The sequence below is a fragment of the Typopeltis vanoorti genome, chromosome 10, assembly GCF_054136105.1.
Source record: "Typopeltis vanoorti isolate ZY-2024b chromosome 10, IOZ_Tvanoo_1.0, whole genome shotgun sequence".
Taxonomy (NCBI): Eukaryota; Metazoa; Arthropoda; class Arachnida; order Uropygi; family Thelyphonidae; genus Typopeltis; species Typopeltis vanoorti.
This window is the reverse complement of record NC_143558.1, coordinates 96,764,443-96,786,456: the sequence shown is the minus strand read 5'-3', so window position 1 is coordinate 96,786,456 and position 22,014 is coordinate 96,764,443. Positions and strand designations below refer to the sequence as shown.

Genomic DNA, 22,014 nt, shown 5'->3' with positions numbered 1-22,014 from the left:
TAATCGTTGAATATAATAATGCATGTATTATAGCCTTCTCACCGACCCGAATCGCTAACAAAATTAAAATGAATTTTAATTAAAGTTAAAATTTATTTGAACTAAAGTTAAAACAATTCTTGCACTTTACAAGTTATTAAATTCTTAGTAACTTGTAACAATTTTTTAATAATTTTTACAAGTGGAACTATCTTTTAAGAAAATAAAAGAAACTCAAGATAGATGAGAAAATAAGAAAATAATTCAGAAATAATTAGAACATTTAATATAAGTATTCAAAAAATAAAATCTTCACAGAATAACAGAAAATAAATTAAATTACATAATTATAATTGATTTTTTTCATTAAAATTTTAGGGTTTTTGATTTCATATTCGTAAAATTAGAAATAATGGTCTTAACGTCTAATTCCGCACATATATCATTTTCAGTAGCTAACGTCAAACTAACAAGCCTTTTTTGTGACATACTTGTTCTTAAGTAGGTTTTAATCAATTTCAACTTGGAAAAGGAACGTTCTCCGCTCGCTATACTAACAGTTAAGGTTAATAGTATTCTTAAAGCAATTGAAAAGTTAGGGAAAGATAAATTACTGGACACAATAAAATTAAGAATATCGAAAGGGTTTTGAATATTTAAATTATCCTTCCGAAAAATATCCCGGAAAGCAAATAACTCGTCATATAGGTCTATTGCATTTACGTCTTTATTGTTGCCGTCCTTCAAAAGAATCTCTAAATCGTCACAATTTTTTCGTAAATCTTTGTTATTAATTTGTAGTAATCTATACAAGAAATTGAAATTATCATATGTTTTTAGTTGTTCAAAACGTTCTATTAACGAACACATTGCAACGTCTAGAAGTGTATAAAACGTATAAAACACATTCACTCTAATTTATCTTCTGGCGATTGTGACGTTTCGTAATGAAGCTCGTAGTCAAATTGTCGTGTCTTCTTTCGTCGTCGGACTTCCGTACCAGTTTTAAATTCTTGTTCTCCATCCACCTGTTCACTCAGTTCTTTTGTCGTTTTAGAACCACTTTAAATTTGTATCTGATCGATATTCTTGTAAGAATATTTTTAAGTTTTCCATAGATTCTAAAGCAATTGTATTGTTCATATTTTTGTCTTGAAGCATTTTACTCACAGGCTTTATTCTGTTAAATCATGCCAAGTTATAAGAGAGCAAATAAATTTGTAGTCCTTTATTTTAGCACATAATGTTTGTGCTTCATGCTGAGTTTATTAAAATTTTTATTATTTAAAATTTCAAAGAGTGCATCGTAAATTTCTCCTAACTGATATCGTAGAGGGCAGGTTGCATTACTTTTGCTTTCCCATTGCGTTTCTGATGGCTGTTTCAATGTTAATTTTTTTACAAACTTTAAAAGGATTGCCCAACGTTTGTTAGAGAATGAAAAGAAATTGTATATTTCTTGAATAATTGCAAAGAAACTAATTGTATCTGCATTCACTTTGGATGCACCGTTAATGATTAAATTTAGAGTATGTGCAGCACATGGCACGTAAAAAGCTCGACGATTTTTGTTTAAAAGCAAATTTTGGAGCCCATATTTTTCCCCTTTCATATTTGCCCCATTGTCATACCCTTGACCTCGCATGTCTTCAATGGGAATGTTCCATTTTTCCAGTTGTTCCGTTATTGTTGCGCATAAACTATGTCCTGTGGAATCTGATATATCTGCAAAACCTAAAAAGTTTTCCCTGACCTTGACAATTCCATTGTCACAGGAAACAAAGCGAATAATAATGGTCATTTGTTCTGTTTTACTTGCATCAGGTGTGCAGTCTAAAATTATGGAATAATATTTAGATTTTAGAATTGATAATAAAATTGTATCCCTGATTGCGTTACTTAAAGTTTCCAATATTTCATTACTGTCTTTCACACAAACAACATCAAGTACTGCATGTCAGCCGCATTCATGATTACCCTGCCTATCTTTGCATCCTCAGTAAACAACTACATGTCACCTGTCAAATATTATGAACTTAATAAAAAAAATTGCAGCATAGTGGTAAGCAAGGTCTTATTACTGACTTCTTGATGACCAGCCGATATGCAATGAGAATTATACAAATGATGTCCAAGAGATTTCAAGTGATGACGACGTCTGGCCACTCGTAAATAAAGAACATCTACGAAATGTTAGTTTTGGAGAGAGTGATGACGATTAAAATATGCACTTTATTTTATTTCGCCTAAAACATTTGCGCATTATGTGCAATGAAGTTTACGTGCAATTTGTATTTTTATAAGTTTATACTATGTATTTGTTTCACAGTTTACATGTTTTCTTAACTTACATGAATTACCTGAATTAAATAAAAATAGTTTTTGTTGGATATGTCATTGTTGTTCATATAATTTAAAAAAAAAAACGATTTCGTAACATAACCCTACTTTATCTGTGTGGTCTGAGTCTCGCATAACGCGATTTATATAACGCGGCATTTCTGTGGAACCTAACATCCGCGTTATACGAGGGTTACCTGTATTCTGCACATCGTATCTTCCACGTATTATCAGCTAAATTTGAAATTCAATTGTTTCCTACGGTGCTTGAAGTCATGTGGGAAATTTAGCCTAATCGGGAGAAAAGCAACAGGAACTGTTGTGAAGGAGATTTTCCCTCCAGATACTACCATGGTTTTCTGGAGAGAAAATCTACTTCATCTTTACAAATAAGTGGCCTTATTTGGAAACTATGAGAAGTTTTTAAGAGAGCCAAATACTGAAACAATAAACAAGAATTTGCTGAAATTTAGGATAAAACAAGGTTGAGATTACAATTTTAAAGAAGCGAGTACTTGCTTAACATTGTTATTTTCATTGATGGCAATATGCACTGTAAACAGAGAAATACCGCAAGAGTGACAATAACCTCAACAACACTGATTATTAAAAATGATGTCAGTAGATCATCAGTTCAGCCAATCTGCTTTGTCAGTACTTCGCTTCCTTTTTCACGCATGAGATGTGTTTTGTATGAGCTACACTATAAGGTTTATGTAACTGTAGCTTATCAAAACTTTAAATTCATTATAGAAACATCATTTTACAACTTTCTTATTATTAATAATTTCTAGCGTTAATTTACTTCGTCCTGCAGCCAGTGGTGTAGCTAGAGTTTTTGCCACCCGGGGCGATCCCTGAGTTTTCCGCCCCTCTCAATACACACCAAAAATACTACAAAAAGTCGAAACGACGTATAGGGAAATAAATGAAAACACTATGTTTATTTTTGAAGTAAAACTTTAATTTCAACATTCTAAAATGTTATTTTTCTTGCTTTTCTGGTAGCAAAATCGTCGATGACATTGGCGAAGCCTATTTCATAGTAATGTAGGTAATTCTTAATCAATTTCATTTAGAAAAACTCCTCTCACAACTAGCAAAACTTACAGTAATTGTGTGGAAAATTCGCAGTAGTATTACAGTATTTGGAACTGAGTTCTCGAGACTGTATTTTAGAATTAACTGCAAAAGTTCAAAAAGGTTCAAAGTGCCGCCCGAGGAGGACCACCCCCTCCACCCCCCTAACTCCGCCTCTGACTGCAGCAGTATGTTTGTGCTTAATTTCCTAGATCGACTTCAAAAAAAAAAAAAAACGTTTCATTAAATGTAGCATAGTGAGTGTACGTACGTACATACACTCACACAAACAACATCAAGTACTGCATGTCAGCCGCATTCATGATTACCCTGCCTATCTTTGCATCCTCAGTAAACAACTACATGTCACCCATCAAATTCTTCCGAATGTCATCAATGAATAGCAATGGACCAAAGACTGATCCCAGTCGTGCACCATTGGTCGCCTTAAATCTTCTTGCTGATTCCCATCTCTCATATACCACTTTTTTTTTGCTGTCTGTCACTCCTGCAGCCTTGAATTTACTCCAACATTTTATAAATCTAATCCTATATTCTCCAGATTACGGAACAGTCTTCCATGCTATATCCTGCCGAAAGACATAACAAAGTCCAAAGGTATCATGGTATAACCATTCCTCTTGTCTAACTCAACCGTCATATTATTATAAAATGTGAACAAGTTGCTCAAAGATGATCTTCCCCTTAGTAAACCCATGTCGTTCATTGAAAACAAAATATACATTCTTTGTCAACTCAATTGTATATGCGTGCGCTTACTAACTTTTCCAAAATCTTCAACACTACACCAGAGATGCTGATAAGTCGAAAGTTAGAGACATCAGTCTTTGCACCATCCTTGTGTAATGAGATTATCATACATTCTTTCCACTTAAATGGAATCTTCCCTGTGTTTAGACTCATGGTATACAGTCTGATCAAAGGCATTTTCAGTTTAATTGAACAATCTTTTAGCATCGTGATGATATTCCATCAGTCACTATTGCCGAATTCTTATTTACTATGTGCAAGAGCTCCACTACCTCCTCCCTATAACCTGAGTTTCTTCATCCAGTGAAGATGTAGCAGCGAGCATAATATTACATACTCCAGGTTGGTAGGTTTTCACTGAATGGGCACTGATTAGTCGAACAATTTCTTCTGCATTTCTCAAACTCTTCAGATGGTCATAATTTCCTGTTTTTTAGTTCGGTGTGTACCTTTTCTAATGGAACATTCATAAACTTAGTCTCTTCCGAAGTCAGTACAGCATGATTTTTGTCACCATCCAGAGTTAGAACAGTCAAGTTAAAACCCATCTGACAGTAGAATCAAATTATATTAGTAAAAATAATCTGAACAATCTTTGAACTGGCAAGGCAAGATTATAATTATATTTCGAATAATACATGAATAAAAAAGGAAATGTGTAAGTGGGAAGAGAGAGCATAAAAATATTTTAATAATGTAACAAAAATGTACAAATTACAGTCATGAAAGTGAGAAGAGCATCTATAAGTATTCCAGCAGACGGTTCATTAGAAGTTTGTGTAGCTGGTCCACGATACACTCTCTTTTTTAAAGAGAGAGTTTTTAAGTCGTTCGATCAGATAAAAAAAAAATTAACGATATAATCCTGTATTTGTATAAATGATTTGACCGATTCTGATTCCAAGAAGTGTGAATAGCTAGCATTACTTCAAATAAACAAATAAAAGCAGATTTTTCCCATATCCGAAATATTTTCAAATTCATCTTTCCTTGAACTGATTACGCCGAATGGATTTCAGGCCGTCTTATAAATGTAATTCATGCTGTAATGGAACTGTTAATCCTATCTACACCTCCTACTACTTCTGTCAATGACGTGCTTTTATCCGCTTAGTGCATTTTTTGCTGAATAAAGAACCCCGCTTTTCGGAAAGGAAAACCCTGTCGTCACTGAATGATACCAATAAAGAAGTGGAACTCAGTGGAATACAAACTCGAATTCCAAGCACTTAAAGAGTAGCTGTGTTATTCGGCAATATCGAATGCTGTTTGCCGACAAAAAGTGATATTTTTATTTTTAGCAATCGAGTTATCCAAGTCAATTCTGAATAATTGCGCAAAAAAAGGTATTTTTATTATATCACTTCACTCTCTTTCCCTGCCGACCTCTAATTTCTTCGCTTGTTCTTCCCCCTTGAAATTGAACACATGTTGAACATCGTTTCTCGTATCGCTTGCTGTCAGCACATTTCGCTATCGTGCGAAAGCTAGGATGACCATGTCATTTATCATCCAAACAGGAACATTTTTGAGAGTGGGTCAGGGACTAAAAGCAATTAAAATTATATATTTTGAAATATTTATTCACTAACACTCTGGTTTTATTATATTGGTGGACCCGTAAAATAGTTCTGTTAAAATATTAAAATATTTTCAAATATGAAATTCTTTCTAAAGAAAATAAAAACAAAGATATTAAAACAAAATAAAAAAAATTGACTATATTGATTATCTAAACATTAAGAAATAACAAACAGAATAATTGTTCTTGGTAAATATTCACCCCTTTAATGGGTTTTTTTATTAAATAATGAATACGTGTTAATGATAGGTAATTATCGTCCGTGTTAAGTCTTAAATCTTAATTTCAATGGCATCATCAATTTCCTGATATGTATCCCCAAGGGGTATTCAGTACCACGACATCACAACGTGATTAAAATTACATTGTTATTAATCTCCTATCAACAATTTTCCTCCATATCAGTCCGTTACTTGTTAGCACTCCAATATTGTCATATCTAACATTTCTAACATAAAGTCCACATAGGCCTTTGTCTTCCTCTGGGTCTCTTTTCTGCCATCGTAAAACACCTGTACTGCTTACCTTTCTTCACCCATTCTATTTAAGTGGCCATATCACCTTAGATTAGCTCTGCTGACATATTCTTGAATGCTGATAATGTCAAGTTCCTTTCTAATATCTTCATTTTTAATATGATTCTGCCATTGATGGCATCGGTTCACTCCCCTAATTTTTCTCAGAACCCTTATATCCTGCGGGCTCTAGTGTTTGATCAAGTGCTTTATTTCTAACCCAACTCTCAGATCCATAACTTAACACCGGGTTGAACACTGTCTTGTATACTGCTAGTTTGATGTTTTGGCTAATTTCTCTCTTATTGCATATAATTTATTCAGCTGGCTCCCCACCATACCAACTTTGTTTATTCTGTTGTCTATTTCCAGATTTAACCAAATCTGCCATCTTCACCAAAAACGATGCTTAAATAGTTGAAATATTTTACTTGTTCTGCAGGATCTCCATGCAGAATGCAGTTGAGGTTTTCTATGCTCCTGCCTATTTTCATATTTCATAACTTTAATCTTTTTATTGCAGATTTTCATGCCAAATTTGTTACAGCTGTTATTCAGTTTAGTTAGTGAAGCCCGGAGACTTGCGCTAGATGTACATCATCATCTGCATAAAGCAAAGAGGTAAATTTGATATCTCCAATTCTAATATCATGCTTGTGGCCACTTTCTTTCATAATGTGCATCCTTGTCTAACCCTGATTTTACATCTAACCATCTTCCTTTATTTCTTTCATTTCTAACTGCTGACTGACAACTGTATAATGTTCCATTTACTCCATATAATTGTAATATTTTGAAGAGCTTTCTCTGGGCACCTTGTAGATTTGCCTTTTCCAGATCTACAAAACTTAAGTACATATCCTTATCATATTCCCGCAATTTCTCGACTATTTGTCTTAAAGTGAAAATCTGATCTTGCCAACCTCTGTTTGCCTGGCAAGCTTGTTTCTCTTCAATGGTAAGTTGTCAAATTGTAGTTATTTCACTTGTAGAGACTTTTTTCGGTGCACTTTTTTATCATTAACAAATGTAATAATTATACGTCACCTAAACATCTAATAAAAACCCATTATTTTAGCTTGATCTTTATAATTTTATAAATAAAATCACAATAAACTTTTCATGACATAAAAACCTGTTGTATCTTTTTAAAAGAAAGATTAATCAAATTAACCTACAAACTTACATAACCCTGAAGTCCTTTTAAGGAAATCTTATAAAAGACAGCCATTAAATAAGCATTCTCGTCTATAAACTATATATAATCGCCGCTATAGGTTTTATATAGGTTAGACAGCAACAATACCTTAAATTTAAAAACGTTGAAGAAGACTTGCCCAAGAATCGACAGACGAGATTAAAGTAAAATCTGAAATTCGACTGAAAACAAGGAATGAAACTGCGTGAAATGATTCGTTTGAACCTTTTCAATCTGTGAAATCCTAGATATTTACGAAAAAGAATTTTGCTTCTCACAGCCAAATGCACCCAGAATTTGCGCTTCAGAGTTAACACATATCGTATGCCTCGCCTTCGCCATCGGTATTTCATATTCGTTTGGAATCTACCTGGCAGATAAGTTTATATTTAGCTTTCCCAAAAATGGGAAATGAGTCGTTCATCAAACTATGGTCCCGCTGCCCTCCCCTCAATTCTCTAAAAAAAAAAAAAAAAAAAAAATTGAAACGTTCACCAACAGTCAGAGAAACTCATGCGGTATTTTAGACTTGATGTTTGGACTTGACGCATAAATGGTTATTTGTTTATAAATGTCTGTAACGGAGTATTTTGAATATGTATATGAACCAATGTAATGGATATACATTTCTTGGAAAGAAGTTAGTGGACGCAAGGAGTATCGTGCCATGTAACAAGTCACGTGTTCGTAGCCGGTATAAATGAGAGGAATATGATGTTCCCAAGTAACTGTGTCCAGGTGAAATGGCTGCGAGAAGAGAACTGACGGAGTTTGAAAGAGGCATTGTGATAGGTTGCAACTATTGACCGACAGACAAATTGGGCCATCCCAGGTCAACAAACAATGATACCATACTGACATGGAAGCGCAGGGAGTCAACTGTAAGTGCAATCCGCAGTGGACGACCCACCACACTTACCGAACGTAACAGTAGGGTATACTGCGAAGGATGATATGTAAAAACAGACATTCGTCAGCAGGGATCACGTTGATTAGAGAGTTCCGGGAATCGACTGGAACACAAATGTGCACAAAAACATTCAGAACCGAGGCTCACAACATGGGTTTCCATGGTAGCACCGCAATATGCAAACCCCACATTACCCAAAACAACATGCAGCGTCGTCTTCAAATGTAGTATGCCGTGACAAATCACGCTACATCCTCTGCCGAGTAGACAGACGGGTGTGGCGGATGCCTGGTAAACATCTCTTACCAGAGTGCGTAACCCCAACTATGAAATTTGGAAGTAGAAGTGTAATGGTGTGGTCCTGTTTTTCCTGATTGCCTCGAATCTCTGTTTGTGGTGCCACGACCATTGAACTCAGAGAGATATCTGAATATTCTTGGCAATGCGATGCATCCTACTTTGCAGTGTTTCTACGGAACTGACCGTTGTCTCTTTCATCAAGACAGTGTACCGTGACATAAGGCTGCAGCTGTAACTACGTCATTTGTAGACATGAACGTCACCATACTAGACTGGCCTCCACAGAACCCTAATCTCAATCCTATTGAACATCTATGGGATGAAGTGAAGTGTCGAGTGAGGTGAAGGGGCGTCTACCGCACAACAGTCCAGGACCTCATTGCATGCCTACAGAAAGAATAGTCCAAAATTCCCCATTGATCGCTATCGTACGCTTGTGAAAAGTATTCCGTGTAGAATTGCTGCAGTCTTCGCATCGAAAGAAAGTTCTACATGATATTAAGGTAGGCACTATAGGTGGTTGTTCGTCATACGATGGTGTCCGTTATCTTCTTTCCAGTCAGTGCAAGGAATATTTCGGGTATTCTGTGAGTTTCTAATGACCAAGAGTTTCCCTTGGTAAAACGAGTAGGCAAATAGTTCTGCAATAAATGAGAAGTTAAAGTCAATAAAATGTGTTATTTTCAATAAACAGCATATAATTATTTTTGTTCATTTTATATTCAATTATCTTTGACTAATGTATAGACATCACATTGAGGTATTCTTATCATATTAAGTAATGTCGCTTGCAGCATTGTTGACGAATGCAGATAACCCTTTCAGGCATTGGAACTAAATTTAAAAATGCTCTAGATGAGCTCTGCTGCTTGAGTAGCTAAAACTCATAAAGAAAGGAAAGCATCAATGTAATGACAGTGCGGTCTCCGTAGCTCAGTCAGTAATGAGCATACGTTTTGGTAGAAGTACAGTTTCTAATCCTGTATAAGAAGCAAAGAATTCTTTACAAGAGCCTTTCAACTGAAGATGAGTTAGCTGACCTTATAAGATGGAAAGGATGTTCTTTTACTTCTGAAAACTAGTTTATTTCATGCAGACACACCCTCCTTTTGAGCACTCATCGCTATAGACACTTCACCGTCACACTTATTGTATACAGCAGAGTTTCGAGTTCAGAATTTCATCTCTGAATTCGAAAACCCTTCGTATTACTACGAATCAACTGATATCCTTGGAAGTATACCGTCTGAAAACCGTCATATCAGTATCTTTCCGCTTGATTCTTCCTAATTCTGCATTGTCTGTAAACAAGTATACTCCATGCATATCAACACATCCCCATGCAGACTGTTCACAATAACATTGTCACACAGGTCAAATGGCTCAAGGAACATCACTGACCAGGAACATCCTAGGACCATTATTTATCGATTTCTTTTTCCTCTTCTTCCTTTCATACACCGCTCCAGTGTTGACACAATTCTTCTTTCTTGCACAGATTTTTTTTTTTATTAAAAAAGAGTAGTTTTCTGTCCAGTTGCTAACCAAATATCCATTCAGAGTGACAAATTTAAGTGATAATCTGCCATAGGGAAATCTGTCAGATGTCCTTGAAAAATTCAGAAATATGAAGATCTGAGGGTTGCTTTACATCGAACGTGCATAGATTTTTCGCTGAAACAGACAAATCGCCTGCGAATTTATGCAGTTGTTAAATATAATATACCTGCATTAGGGTATATTATGCAACCCACAAGTCCACATCACCGAATTCTAGGTTCTGCTCCTAATCAAGTTCTAGAAAATCTTAATCACTACGTCAGAAATGCAAGTTGATCTGCAATTCCGTGTTTCTGTCTAAATACTACTTATGTTCATTACTTAATAAACGAACCACTTTCAAATTAAGATAGATTTATGTTTAAACATTTTTCATTACAAATTGTTCTAGTGTACAGTAATCCCTCGATTAATGCACCCCCGATTAGTGCGTCATTTTTTTCGATACCCAAATTCGATTAGTGCGCCTCCAAAATTCGATTAGTGCGCCTATATACATCTTAAAAATAAATGTTACAGATTTTTAAAAAATTTTATTTATGCATTTTTATGGCTAACTATTTTAAAAAATCACCCACCAGAATGAAATAATTTAGACCGATTTAAAACATTTTACAAAGTTATTTTTAATGGCATACTACACTACTTCCATGTACACTATGTATACTATGTTCCAAATTTTTACCGCCAAAATTTATGTCGTCTGCTATAGTACGCCCACAGATTCGAGACCCTTCGACACTTTTGCGCATGTCACAAAAAAGGAGAATCCATTCCGATAATAGGGTAATCAATTCTTCTTCTGGGATGAGTTGTTTATTATTACACGTCGGAAAATTAACTTCTCTTTTATGATCATTGTAGTTTTCAAAGTGGTAACTATATTGCTTGTATAACAGTTGGGAAATTTTATCTATAAAGCACGTGATTTCGCGTGTTGGCGACCAATTCGTATGGCCTTCATTTCTTTCTCCCCTTCAATGATAATGTCCAAGAGTTAATTAAATCTCATTCTGAAGAATTGAGTGATTCCGACCTGCTAAATATAGATGTACAGCGGGAAGATCCCGAAGAATATGAAGTAAATTTAACCACTGATAGTCAGCCAAAAGAGATTTCACAGAAACAATTGAAAATATTTTTCGTACAATCGAAGTTTTTAAGCAGCAATACTTACAGGCTGACTCTGATGAAAAGAGAGAGAGAGAGAGAGAGAGAGAGAGAGAGAGAGAGAGAGAGAAAGAGAAGCAGTAAAATTTGCAGAAGAGTAGAAGAGGTAATAGGGCCATACCGTCGGTTGTATGAAAAAAAGAAACAAAATGCCAGCCAAACTACGTTAGCTCAATTCTTTGTTAAGAAGTAGAATAATAAAAATTTATATTCTAATATGTTTTATTGTCTTTCAGCTTCATGGTTTTCCATTAACTAGGCCCTGAGACATATCTTAATTCTTTTATAAAAATTTTTTTATAAAATTTTTTTAATTAAGGTTAGGAAAAGAGTTAGTTACATTGTAACTAACTCCTTTCCATTCTGATCATTTAGATCATTAACTAGTTACGGAAGATCTCGAAACTGGGAATACTTGAGTTTGTCAAATGAAAGTGGTTATATGCTGCGAGGTTTCTGACAGAGAAAAAACTACAGGACTTGTCAAATAAAAAAGAGAAATGAATTGTGGATAGGATTTGAGGTCAGTGATATAAGGTCATTTTTATATATGAGGTGTGCGGGAATATGTACAAGGAAGTGCAGCGCTACAGGTCTAATAGAGAAATCGCAAACCCTGAATTAGCGGTTCAGTTTGCTATGTATTTGGCTTTTGTTCACAGTATAATAGAAACTGGCGACACATCGAAAAGGATAAAACAGACATTAAGACGACAGTTTGGATCTTGTGTAGAAATCTGTTCGCTAATTAGGTTATCCGACGTAGTTGCCAATTGTTAGCGTATCCACTTTCCAATGAGTAGACTGTGCGTTCGAATTCTGCAGTGGGAAATGATGTTTTTTGTGAATGTCTTTAGGTGGAGATGAATTTCATCTCTCAGTGTGAGGCCACTACTCTGCTTATTGACGGCCTTAAGTGGTTTGAAAAGGTTTCATGTTTGGTCTCTAGAGTATGGTTTCCAGATCATCTAATCTTTAAGATTAGATAATCCAAATGGTCAACCACATCGGCTAACCTGACTAGCGAACAGAGTACTGTCGTCTTAATGTCTGTCTTTTATCCTTTTTGATGTGGTCGCTAGTTTCCATTATACCCTGAAGAGAATACAAATACCCTACCAAACTGAAATGGTAATTCAGGGTGTTAGATTTCTCTACCAACCCTTTAGCGTTATACTTCCTTGTACACTTTCCCTCACATCTTCATATGCAAAACTGACCTTATATCGCTAATTATATAGGGTAGCAGCCATTTATGAGTGGAATTAAAGAAAAAAAACTACTAGAAATGTCACGAGCAACTGCATGATTTTCTCTGACTGTTGATGACCTTTTCAATTTTTTAGAGAACTGAGGACAGGGCAGTGGGACGATAGCTTGTTGAACGACTCATCTCCCTTTTTTTTAGGAAAGCTAAATATTAACTTATCTACTAGGTAGATGCCAAACAAGTATAAAATACTGGGTGCGAAGGCGAGGCATACAATATGGCACACGCAAATTCTGGGAGTAATTAGGAAGGATACTGTTAGAACCAAAAACCGTGTTGTTATTCAGAATGCTTACCTGTTTTTTGAAATACCTGGGAAAACGTTCACTGAACAGAACAGTGGGGAAAACTTTTGGTATGGTATGGTGGGAGATAATTTTGTCTTGATTATTATGCAGGCCTTCGGACTTTAAGGAGAAGAACGAGAATTGGTCAGCATTATTTTGAGATAATATGAAGGGACCATTAAGAGGTGGAAGAACGGAAGGGAATAAGTACAACAAGGAACACAAGGAACGTGTTATCTCAATTAGCTCACGCTGAAGTCAGTCATGAGTTTTGTGTTGTTCTTTCAAACTGCAATATAAACTAATACGAAGCTGCAATTTTTATTTCGAGTTCCTTGTGATATGCCGAATTAGTTTCTTGGACTGTCTTGACATTCGTATTGGAACCAGGTCTTGATTAATCTGTTTTCATTAAGCGTTTATTACAGCAAAAATTATTTCATTTATTTGGTGAATGCAGATATTTGGATGAGGAGAACAGGTACACATTGGGATGATCATAGAAAGGAGTAAAACCATGGAGATAATCCAGTATGACACAACTGAAGTACCAAAGGATGTGGGTAGTTGAATGAAGGATGCTCCGTAGAAAGGGAAACGTGAACGGTTATGAGTTTCTTAGTAGAGAATTGACCTCTACCGTATATCTGGAAGGAGAGCTAGTTAAGAAAACATCCTGAGTGTTTACAGGACGATGAAGATTATCTGGAATTCTGGCAGAACAATTTCTGTCAGATCACTGCTAGAGGGGAAATACTTTGACGTTACTTCCTGCTTGATCTGCGAAATTCGAGACGGATGCCAGTTAGGATTGTGAACAATCAATTCCCCAAGAAAGATGACGTCAATGTTTGTTATTTTAACCGAGGAAAACATGCTTCCCAGAAAAAAAATCGAATGATCCAGAGTGGTATTCTGAATTTGAAGATCGATAGAGAAGCACTCAAATGGAACAAAGTGTGCCGAGGGATTGTATGAGCGAGAGCAAAGCAAAAAGAGGGTATTCACGAAGAATTGGCATTTTATGATACTCAACGTTATATCTCACTACCTAAAATAATTCCCTTCTGAGAAAAGAATCCTATAGAGTATAGCTGGGCTAGCTGTGAGATGATGGATCTTTATTAGAAGCCTGTTAGTGTTTATGTTAAGGCCACGAATGTTGAAATGGATGTGGAGGTATTTTTGCAGTATGGTTTTGTTGCTCTTAATAAAGGTTTAGTTAGATTCTTTGTTTTTAATAATTTTCCGTTAGATTATTACTGTTTTTATGGTTTATTGGTATATTTTTTGTGGGGGGATTTTTTTTTGTTTCTGACACCTGCGCAATTTACAGGTTTTGACGTACCCAGTCACTAGCCAACATCTCGGCTGAAGGAACTTCGACATTTTCCATAAGTCGGTCTGGCATTGCATATTTTCAAGTCGTTGAATCATTCACTGTATATACCAGACACCATTGCTCTGATAAAGAGTCTGCCAAGAATGATGTAACAACTAGAAAACGTGCGACTAACGTGAATGAGATAGTCGACCATCAGCAAGCTGTTTCTCATTAAACGGTGTAAAAAATTGCAGAAATCGTGAAATTTCGAGTAATATTCAAGCAACCATCGGTTAGATGGTAGCAAAGGAACAGTGGACTTCAATACACTAGAACATACAATGAATCGGCTTCCACAACCGATAGGGTTAGCAGTGGACAGCGTCACTAGATTCTCTTCCTGTCGGAACCTCTTTAGTTCATTTGGTGTCGAATGCCCTTTAGGTGGAAAGACCAGGGTTAGAATTTCACCTAGGACGAAACCAGGAACCTAGGAGACCTTTGATGCTTAGTAATTCAAAACAGTTCAGTCCATCTCTGCTCCTCTCAGCTAAAACAAGCTGCTATGGATATAACTACACACTTAAATATTGGTGACCACAATTTAATGCTTCGGAAGAATACGTGCAGGACTTCTCTTCATTACCTATGTTGCCACATGTAAAATCTCTTAGGTTGCTGAAAGTATTTGTAATCGCTTATTTCTTTCAAGTTTTATTTGAATTAAATAAATCTGCAATCACAGATCTAGAGCATTACTTGACAAGATTTCATGATCTGCTTGTTTCCTTCCATTCACCTGTTCTTTGGATATCAACAGATGCCGTATGGTAACTCATATCTCGGTGATGTGCCACACCAGCCTTCGCCATGTGGTTCTGTTGTATGCTTTGTTGAAGGCTTCTTCAACTCTGAAGATCAGTCACTCCAGACACACCTTTCATCCATCTTATTGACAGTCTACCTTCCATACTTTCATTGTGTCCGAAATATTTCAGCTTTCGTCTGCCAATATCCTTAAGGAGCCTTAAAGTTCTGCTGATGCTTTCTAGCACCCATCCATTTCTGCCTTTTAGTATATGATATCCTCAATAGCTTTCCTACAACACCAAATCAAAAGCAGCTAGCCTTTTCCTACCTAGAATGCTTTAGGTTCCAAGTCTCACATCCAAAAATCACTTTTGGAAAAACATCAAATAATTCGTCTAACAGGAAATAATCGATAAAGCAATTGAACGAAATGCAGTTAATCGATTATTTACTTATCCTTATGCATGCCATAAGGATAAGTAAATAATAAAACACTAAAATCTTTCTAAGTGGACATTTTCGAGCTCAGAACCGACGCATACACTGAGAGTAAGTTGTTTATTATAATTTAATTGTGAATTAAACAATAATTCACAATTAAAGAATACGAGTTGTAACAGTCGATAACACCAATAATTTCGGTAGTGTTGAAAAAGAATTAGATCTTAATCACTGGTTTGATCAAACCACTTCTCATTTCATTTTCGCTGAATTGTTTATTCGACGATATCTAGTTTCGATAACCTGTGGGTTTTCGGTGAACTACATTTCGTTCAATTGCTTTATCCATTATTTCCTATTCGATGAATTGCTTATGCGGTTAATTATTGTTAGATGAAGTTGTTTTCGTTGATTTGTTTTCAGCGAATTCTCTGTATACCACCGGAGAGGAGTATTGTCCATAACAGCAAAACAATTATACTCACTCAAATGTAGAATCAGAAACAATCATTTCAAAGATATAATATATGGGGCTATACTTGGACACCTAACACTGATAGACCAAGGCACCAGACTGATTAAATCCTGGCTCTCCAACGGTGGAAGCAAGCATCTCTGATGTGCATTCTTGTCCTGGAGCAGACTGTGGTGAAGACCATCACCTAGTAAGAGCCAAAGTAAGACCAAGACTCCGAAACCTTCCAAGTCAGGCACATCCCAGTAGACTGGATGTCAGAGCATTTTCTAGTTGGTTCATAGAAGAAATATTAACTCGTTTGGATGATTTTTTGGAGACTAGTGAGGACAACTCACCGGAAATACTTTGGGGAAGGAATCAAGGTTATAATACAGGATACAGCCAAGAAGTATCTCAGCCCAATAAGAAGACCAAGAGATCTATGAATATCGGATTCAGCATGGAAATTAATCGAAAGAAGGCGGTTGGAGAAACCAAGAGACATTGAGACTGAAGAATATGAGATTACATAGAGAAGTCAGAAGAGCCATTAGGCAGGGCAAGGAAACGTTTTATACTAATAGAGATATTAATATAAAACAAATTAGTATAAAAGAATGTTTCGTTTACTTCGTGACCTAAAATACAAGTTTTTTTTTTTTTTACTTATGTATGCCATAAGGATAAGTAAATAATATAGTACACATATTCCAGGGCAAAAAGACTTAGCAAACCCTGCCTCCAGTTGCAATACTGAAAGGAATATATCATCTAGTTACGACTTCTGAAAGGAAATTGAAGTTCTGTAGAATTTCGCTACTTTATTTTCTTAAGCTGAAGCTGAAAATTCTGAAGTAAGTGAGATATCCTAAAACCTGATCGTATAAAAAATGACAGTTCTCTTTTTTACATCACGAGAGTAAATATGTTCCATGAAAACAGAAATGATTAAAAGCAGTGGGTTTTATGATTAGCGGTTTTCATGACTTTGAGATTTCGAAAGAAAACTTATCTTAAGGAATCCATGAAATTCACAGGGCATATTGCTAAGGTGTTCAAGGTAGGTCACACGATTACTTGGTTACTAAAAAAACATACTAATTAACAGAGATTTTCATTTATAACTATAACTATTTATAAGGCCATCATACGATCACGTCTAGATTACTATGCTTGGGTCTGATCACCTGGGTTACTTGGGGATGAGGAAGTGGTGGAGAGGATCCAGAGGCGAATAACCAACATGGTGAGTGGTCTGTGGAATGCGTCCTGTGAGGAAAGATTGATAGGCGAAAAAGATGGAATATTTTAGAAATATTAAGTTACTAAGAGAGCTAAAAAGGACCCTTTTAGTATTGATACGCAGAAAATATTTCAGAACTTGAGTTGGCAGAACAGGAGGTTATTCTTGGAAATTGAGTAAGAGTATTTAACAAGGGTGTGAGGACTAGATTTTTCGCTTGGATAGTGAGTGGAATGGATTGCCAGAGTCGGGTGCGAATGTTTCGTCTATCACTGAGTTCAAAGGGAGATCCGATGAATATTGTTTGAATAGTTTGGATGAGTCTTCTGACTCCGTGGAGGTGTTCGTTTAACCATAATAACAGTAATAATCGGTGAAAAGTATTTATCAGTCAAGCTGATTAAATGCAGTTTTGTTTTTTGTTTTTTTTTTTACTTGTAAACTTCTGCTTCGTGATAAGAGCAATTTTCTATGTGCGTTAAAATATTGCGGCGCGTTAAGAATGGATCACTTCGAGGATCAATCAGGAAGTAGCACACGCATTTTATAGAATAATATTCTAAAATGGAATAAAACATTTATTTAAAGATTCGATTACTGCCGAATCATGCTGTGTGCATGTTGTTCGTGTTAGGTAATTTTAACAAAAACATTAAACTCAACTTTTAATTCACTGAAAATTCTCACTGATCTGCTCTTTCGATTAATTGTTTTTATGTTGTCGTTCGTCGAACTGTTTTTTCAGTGAATTGTCTTTCGAATAACTGTCATTCGATGATTTTTCATGGAACTCGTCTCATTATCTTTCCTGTCTCCTTCCAGCATTTATCAATATCGATTCCTTCTAAGACATCGTCCGCAGTGAACTGTTTCACTGACTTCAGTAACTATCCATTTGAAAGAAAAAAAATCCAGATATGCTACACGTAACGTGATTTGAGGCCTCGAAGTATCAAATAGTATATTCGTTATTTCTCTCAGCGGTCATCACGGTCCTAGTGCGATGCGCCACCCGGTAATCATGATATACAGTGATATACATTAAATGCAGATATTTCAGAACCCTCAGTAATTCGGTTCCGAGAGTCCCCTTTTGTTAGAAAAACTTGGGTTCAAATCCCGTGTAGGATGCGAAGAACCTTTTTTTAGGAATTTTCAACTGACAGTGAGTTAGCCGGCCTCATGGATTGAATAGGTCATTGAGTCTTAATACCCAAAGGGAAATGAAGTAAATATTTTTAAAAGAAATTAAATTATGAATTCATGTCAGGAAAATTGTTTAAAATTATTTCATTATTTCTTCATTGGCCAATATGTTTTAATCGCTACACACTTTTTAACAAAATTAATTGTAGAAACCAAAAAATCAAACCGAACATATATTCATGATAACGAAGGAACTATCTTATGTTTCTAATAATAATAATTATTATTTCGTGACACCCCCCAAGGAGTCCAAAGACGCATCGAGGGAGGGCACCTACTAAGCAACACTTCCATTCGTCACCATCTACACCACCGCCATCTACCGCCCACCACCACTAGTATTTTGGGGGGGGGTCTGTAAATTGCGTGTGTCCTGAAGGCCGATTTATCTGTATGCGGGATGAAAAACCCGAGTTTCCTAGAGAGAAAACCCTGCTACCTCCGTATGAAATCGACTAACTCACCTTCAATTGAAAGAAACCCATATAAAGATTCCTCCCATCAGGACAAGAATCGAACTTAGGCCTTTTCCAGACGAAAGGCGCAACGTACCATCGTTCTTCCAATTGCCTGGAGTCGCTTAATTTTCTTTTCAGCAAAAGATGCTATTATAAGTTGGATTCTAGTCACTGAGTATGGGAATATTTAGGCTTTTTTCCAACGGATTCCCAGATTTGTTCATCTTAGGCGTAGGCAAATAGGCACGAGGGACTCGGTTTTCACTTTCAGAAGTCATCAAAATCGACCGTTGATGATTGATACACAATTATACGAGCATAAATATACAAATAAATACTAGTTAGGATTACGAATCACACCTTCTTGGGAAGCCTTGAGAATACACTCAACTTTGGCGAAGATGAGCGGTGAAGACCCGTGTCTACAGATTCCCAAAACGTTAGCTCAAATGATGCTGCGTAACCTTTTTGGAAAATGAACAAGAGTTACGGGATGTTTTATTTTTTTTAATTATAGTATTAATTATTACAGAATAAAATCTATTTCATTTATTGAAATAGATTTATTTATTTCAATATTGAAATAATTGCATTTAATGAACCACCCTGTATCATAAAAAATGTATTGTTTTTAGGTTCTGACCTGATTGCTTGGATGATGAGGAACCTAGATGTGGAGGACCAGAGTGAGTATTTTTGAATTGTAATTAATATAATCCTCAGCTTACTTTCACATGTCTTGTGATACTTTCACATGTCTTGTGATAGTGGAACTTATTTTTGTTTATTAACTCTACATTACTATCCTTCATTGAAATAATACTTCAATAACTATCATAAGTTTATTTTAACTGTTTATTTAATATTTAAAATGTTTACATAATATGTTAACCGATCGCATTAGATTAACTGAATAAGAAATCGATCTCCAAATGTGATATGTTTCATTACTTACCCAGCCAGAGAAGTTTTCAAGATATTATTTTTCTCAACGTGCATTATTTAATCAGAGCGAATACAGATGTTCCCTAAGTAAATAAATGAAAAGTTTTCCTTTGAAGAAATCAAATCTCCTCTTAAATACAGTCACTGTATGATCAGCTCACAAATTGTAAATGGATATTAAGTTTCGCTGATCTAACACAAGGTGTGAGAAATCTAAATTTATTTCTTTAGCGTGGTTACTTACTTTTTTTCATTTACCACTATAATAATAATAGTCTGCTAAAGCCTTTATTTCCTTATAGGGAGTAGGCGAAGCCTTTTAACTCTGTCTAGCTTTTGGAGACTGAGTGGGCAGTTCAGTCAATCAGAGATAGCTGGCCCATGACTATCACTAATTATTAATGGCAACTGATGAAGAGACGGGCAAACAATGCTGCCTCTACTACTATTGCTACTGTATGGAAAATCTGTAAAATATCTACTTGATACACATCTCGTACCAACCACTCTCCCATATATTTCCCTCATATTATCCTTTTTCCTCCCATCCATCAAGTTTCTTTGTAACCTTCATTCTATTACAGTGCTCATAACTAACATTCCCATCATGTTGTTTCTTCTCAACTTAGTCAGTAACGATGCTCTTTGGCTGAAAAGACGTAGGTTTGAATCTCGTCTGGAACGCGAAGAACTTTTTCAACTGAAGATACGTTAACCGACCTGATATGGAGGCAGAAGGGTTTTTCATCCCACAAAATAGGCAAACGGTCCAGAAGAAAACACACAGACGCCTACACAATTAACAAATGCAATGGACTGGCCTCGCAATCTTTTAAATAGTTCTGAGTGCGTCATTACTTTGGTGAGCAGCAATCCAGATGTAATCTGATTAAGATATTAAACAATCGCATAAATAATTTCCCCTGACTGTCAGTGTGTGTTAGCCTGCTCGTTGGTTCCTTTATATCATGTGCAATTACGAGAAGAAAATACTGTATATTAAGAATAGTACCAAATCTTAATTAATAGACTGACTGGTTTCGTTGATGATTCAATGCAATGCTCAAGCTATATGCATACAGAATGAATGAATTGGGAATGGGGGGGGGGAACAGCATTTGTAGCCTAAGAATAAAGCGCTATGGTGTACTAAATTATCACGAATTTTTCAGCATAGTTTCCAAGTCAAGACGCTTCCAATGATGCTGCAATACCATGACTACATAACAAAAGAATGAGAGATAACGTCATTATTCAATAGAAAGACTTTTAATGGGATTATATTGATCAAGTGCATAAAATCAACAACTAAGTTTACCAACTAGTTTCACCAACTAAGGCTGTTGGCATCTTCAGGGTACATAACTGATGTAAGGCACTAAAAGGTAAAGAACTGTTACAAACTATAATCAACCGATTCCAATTATATTAAACAAAGAACAGAGCGCGTACAATACATTCATAGAGCGTGGATGATATCACTTGTTATTTAGGAACGTTCTATAGTTGGCACTATAATTCAGTTCTGGCGAGTTGAAGGATATGATAAGGGTCTTCCAGATCACGGGCAAGATTAGTCCTTGGTTCCTGTTAAGGTTTTGTATACAGCGGGCAACTGTTGTGGCCTCCTTAAAAATTCGGGAGCGGAAGTCCTCCTCCATGTAAGGAATTGTGCTTCTATCCCACTCTATGGTATGGTTCGTTCTTGAGAAATGAAATGCTAACCCCGATTTTTCTTCTCTGTTATTATTGACGTCACCTATGTGTTCTTTTTGCCTAATTTCAAGGCTCCTTGAAGTTTGGCCGATGTAATTCAATCCGCATGAGCAGGGTATGTTATAAACTCCAGCATATTTGGAGAAAGTATGGCTATCTTTTGGAGATCTTAAGAATTGTCTAATCGTTTCTGTGGGTTTAAAGGCCACTCTTATTTTATGTGGTCTAAGGAGTCTAGCAATCTTATTGGAAACTGTCCCTAAGTATGGAATGACGATGGTAGAAATATAACGTATATCATCTTGTTGTCTTTGTCGGGGTTCAGAGAAAAGTATCTTGTGGACGAGTCTTCGAGGAAATCCATTCATAGTAAGGTTGGTGGATATCAGGGATAGTTCATCCTGGAGGTCCTGTTGATCTGTTGTAAAGAGAGAGGCACGGTTCTTCAACAT

General features: G+C 35.9%; 1 protein-coding gene across 1 annotated transcript in view; it reads left to right on the top strand.

The window, feature by feature from the left end:
• LOC150102612 (regulator of G protein signaling 7-like) overlaps positions 1–22,014 on the top strand; it is a 463,836-nt gene that overhangs the window by 115,630 nt on the left and 326,192 nt on the right. The window contains exon 3 of the mRNA XM_090398711.1: positions 19,537–19,587. Within this exon, the coding sequence (XP_090254837.1) occupies positions 19,537–19,587 (51 nt within the window). The remainder of the gene's footprint in view (positions 1–19,536; positions 19,588–22,014) is intronic.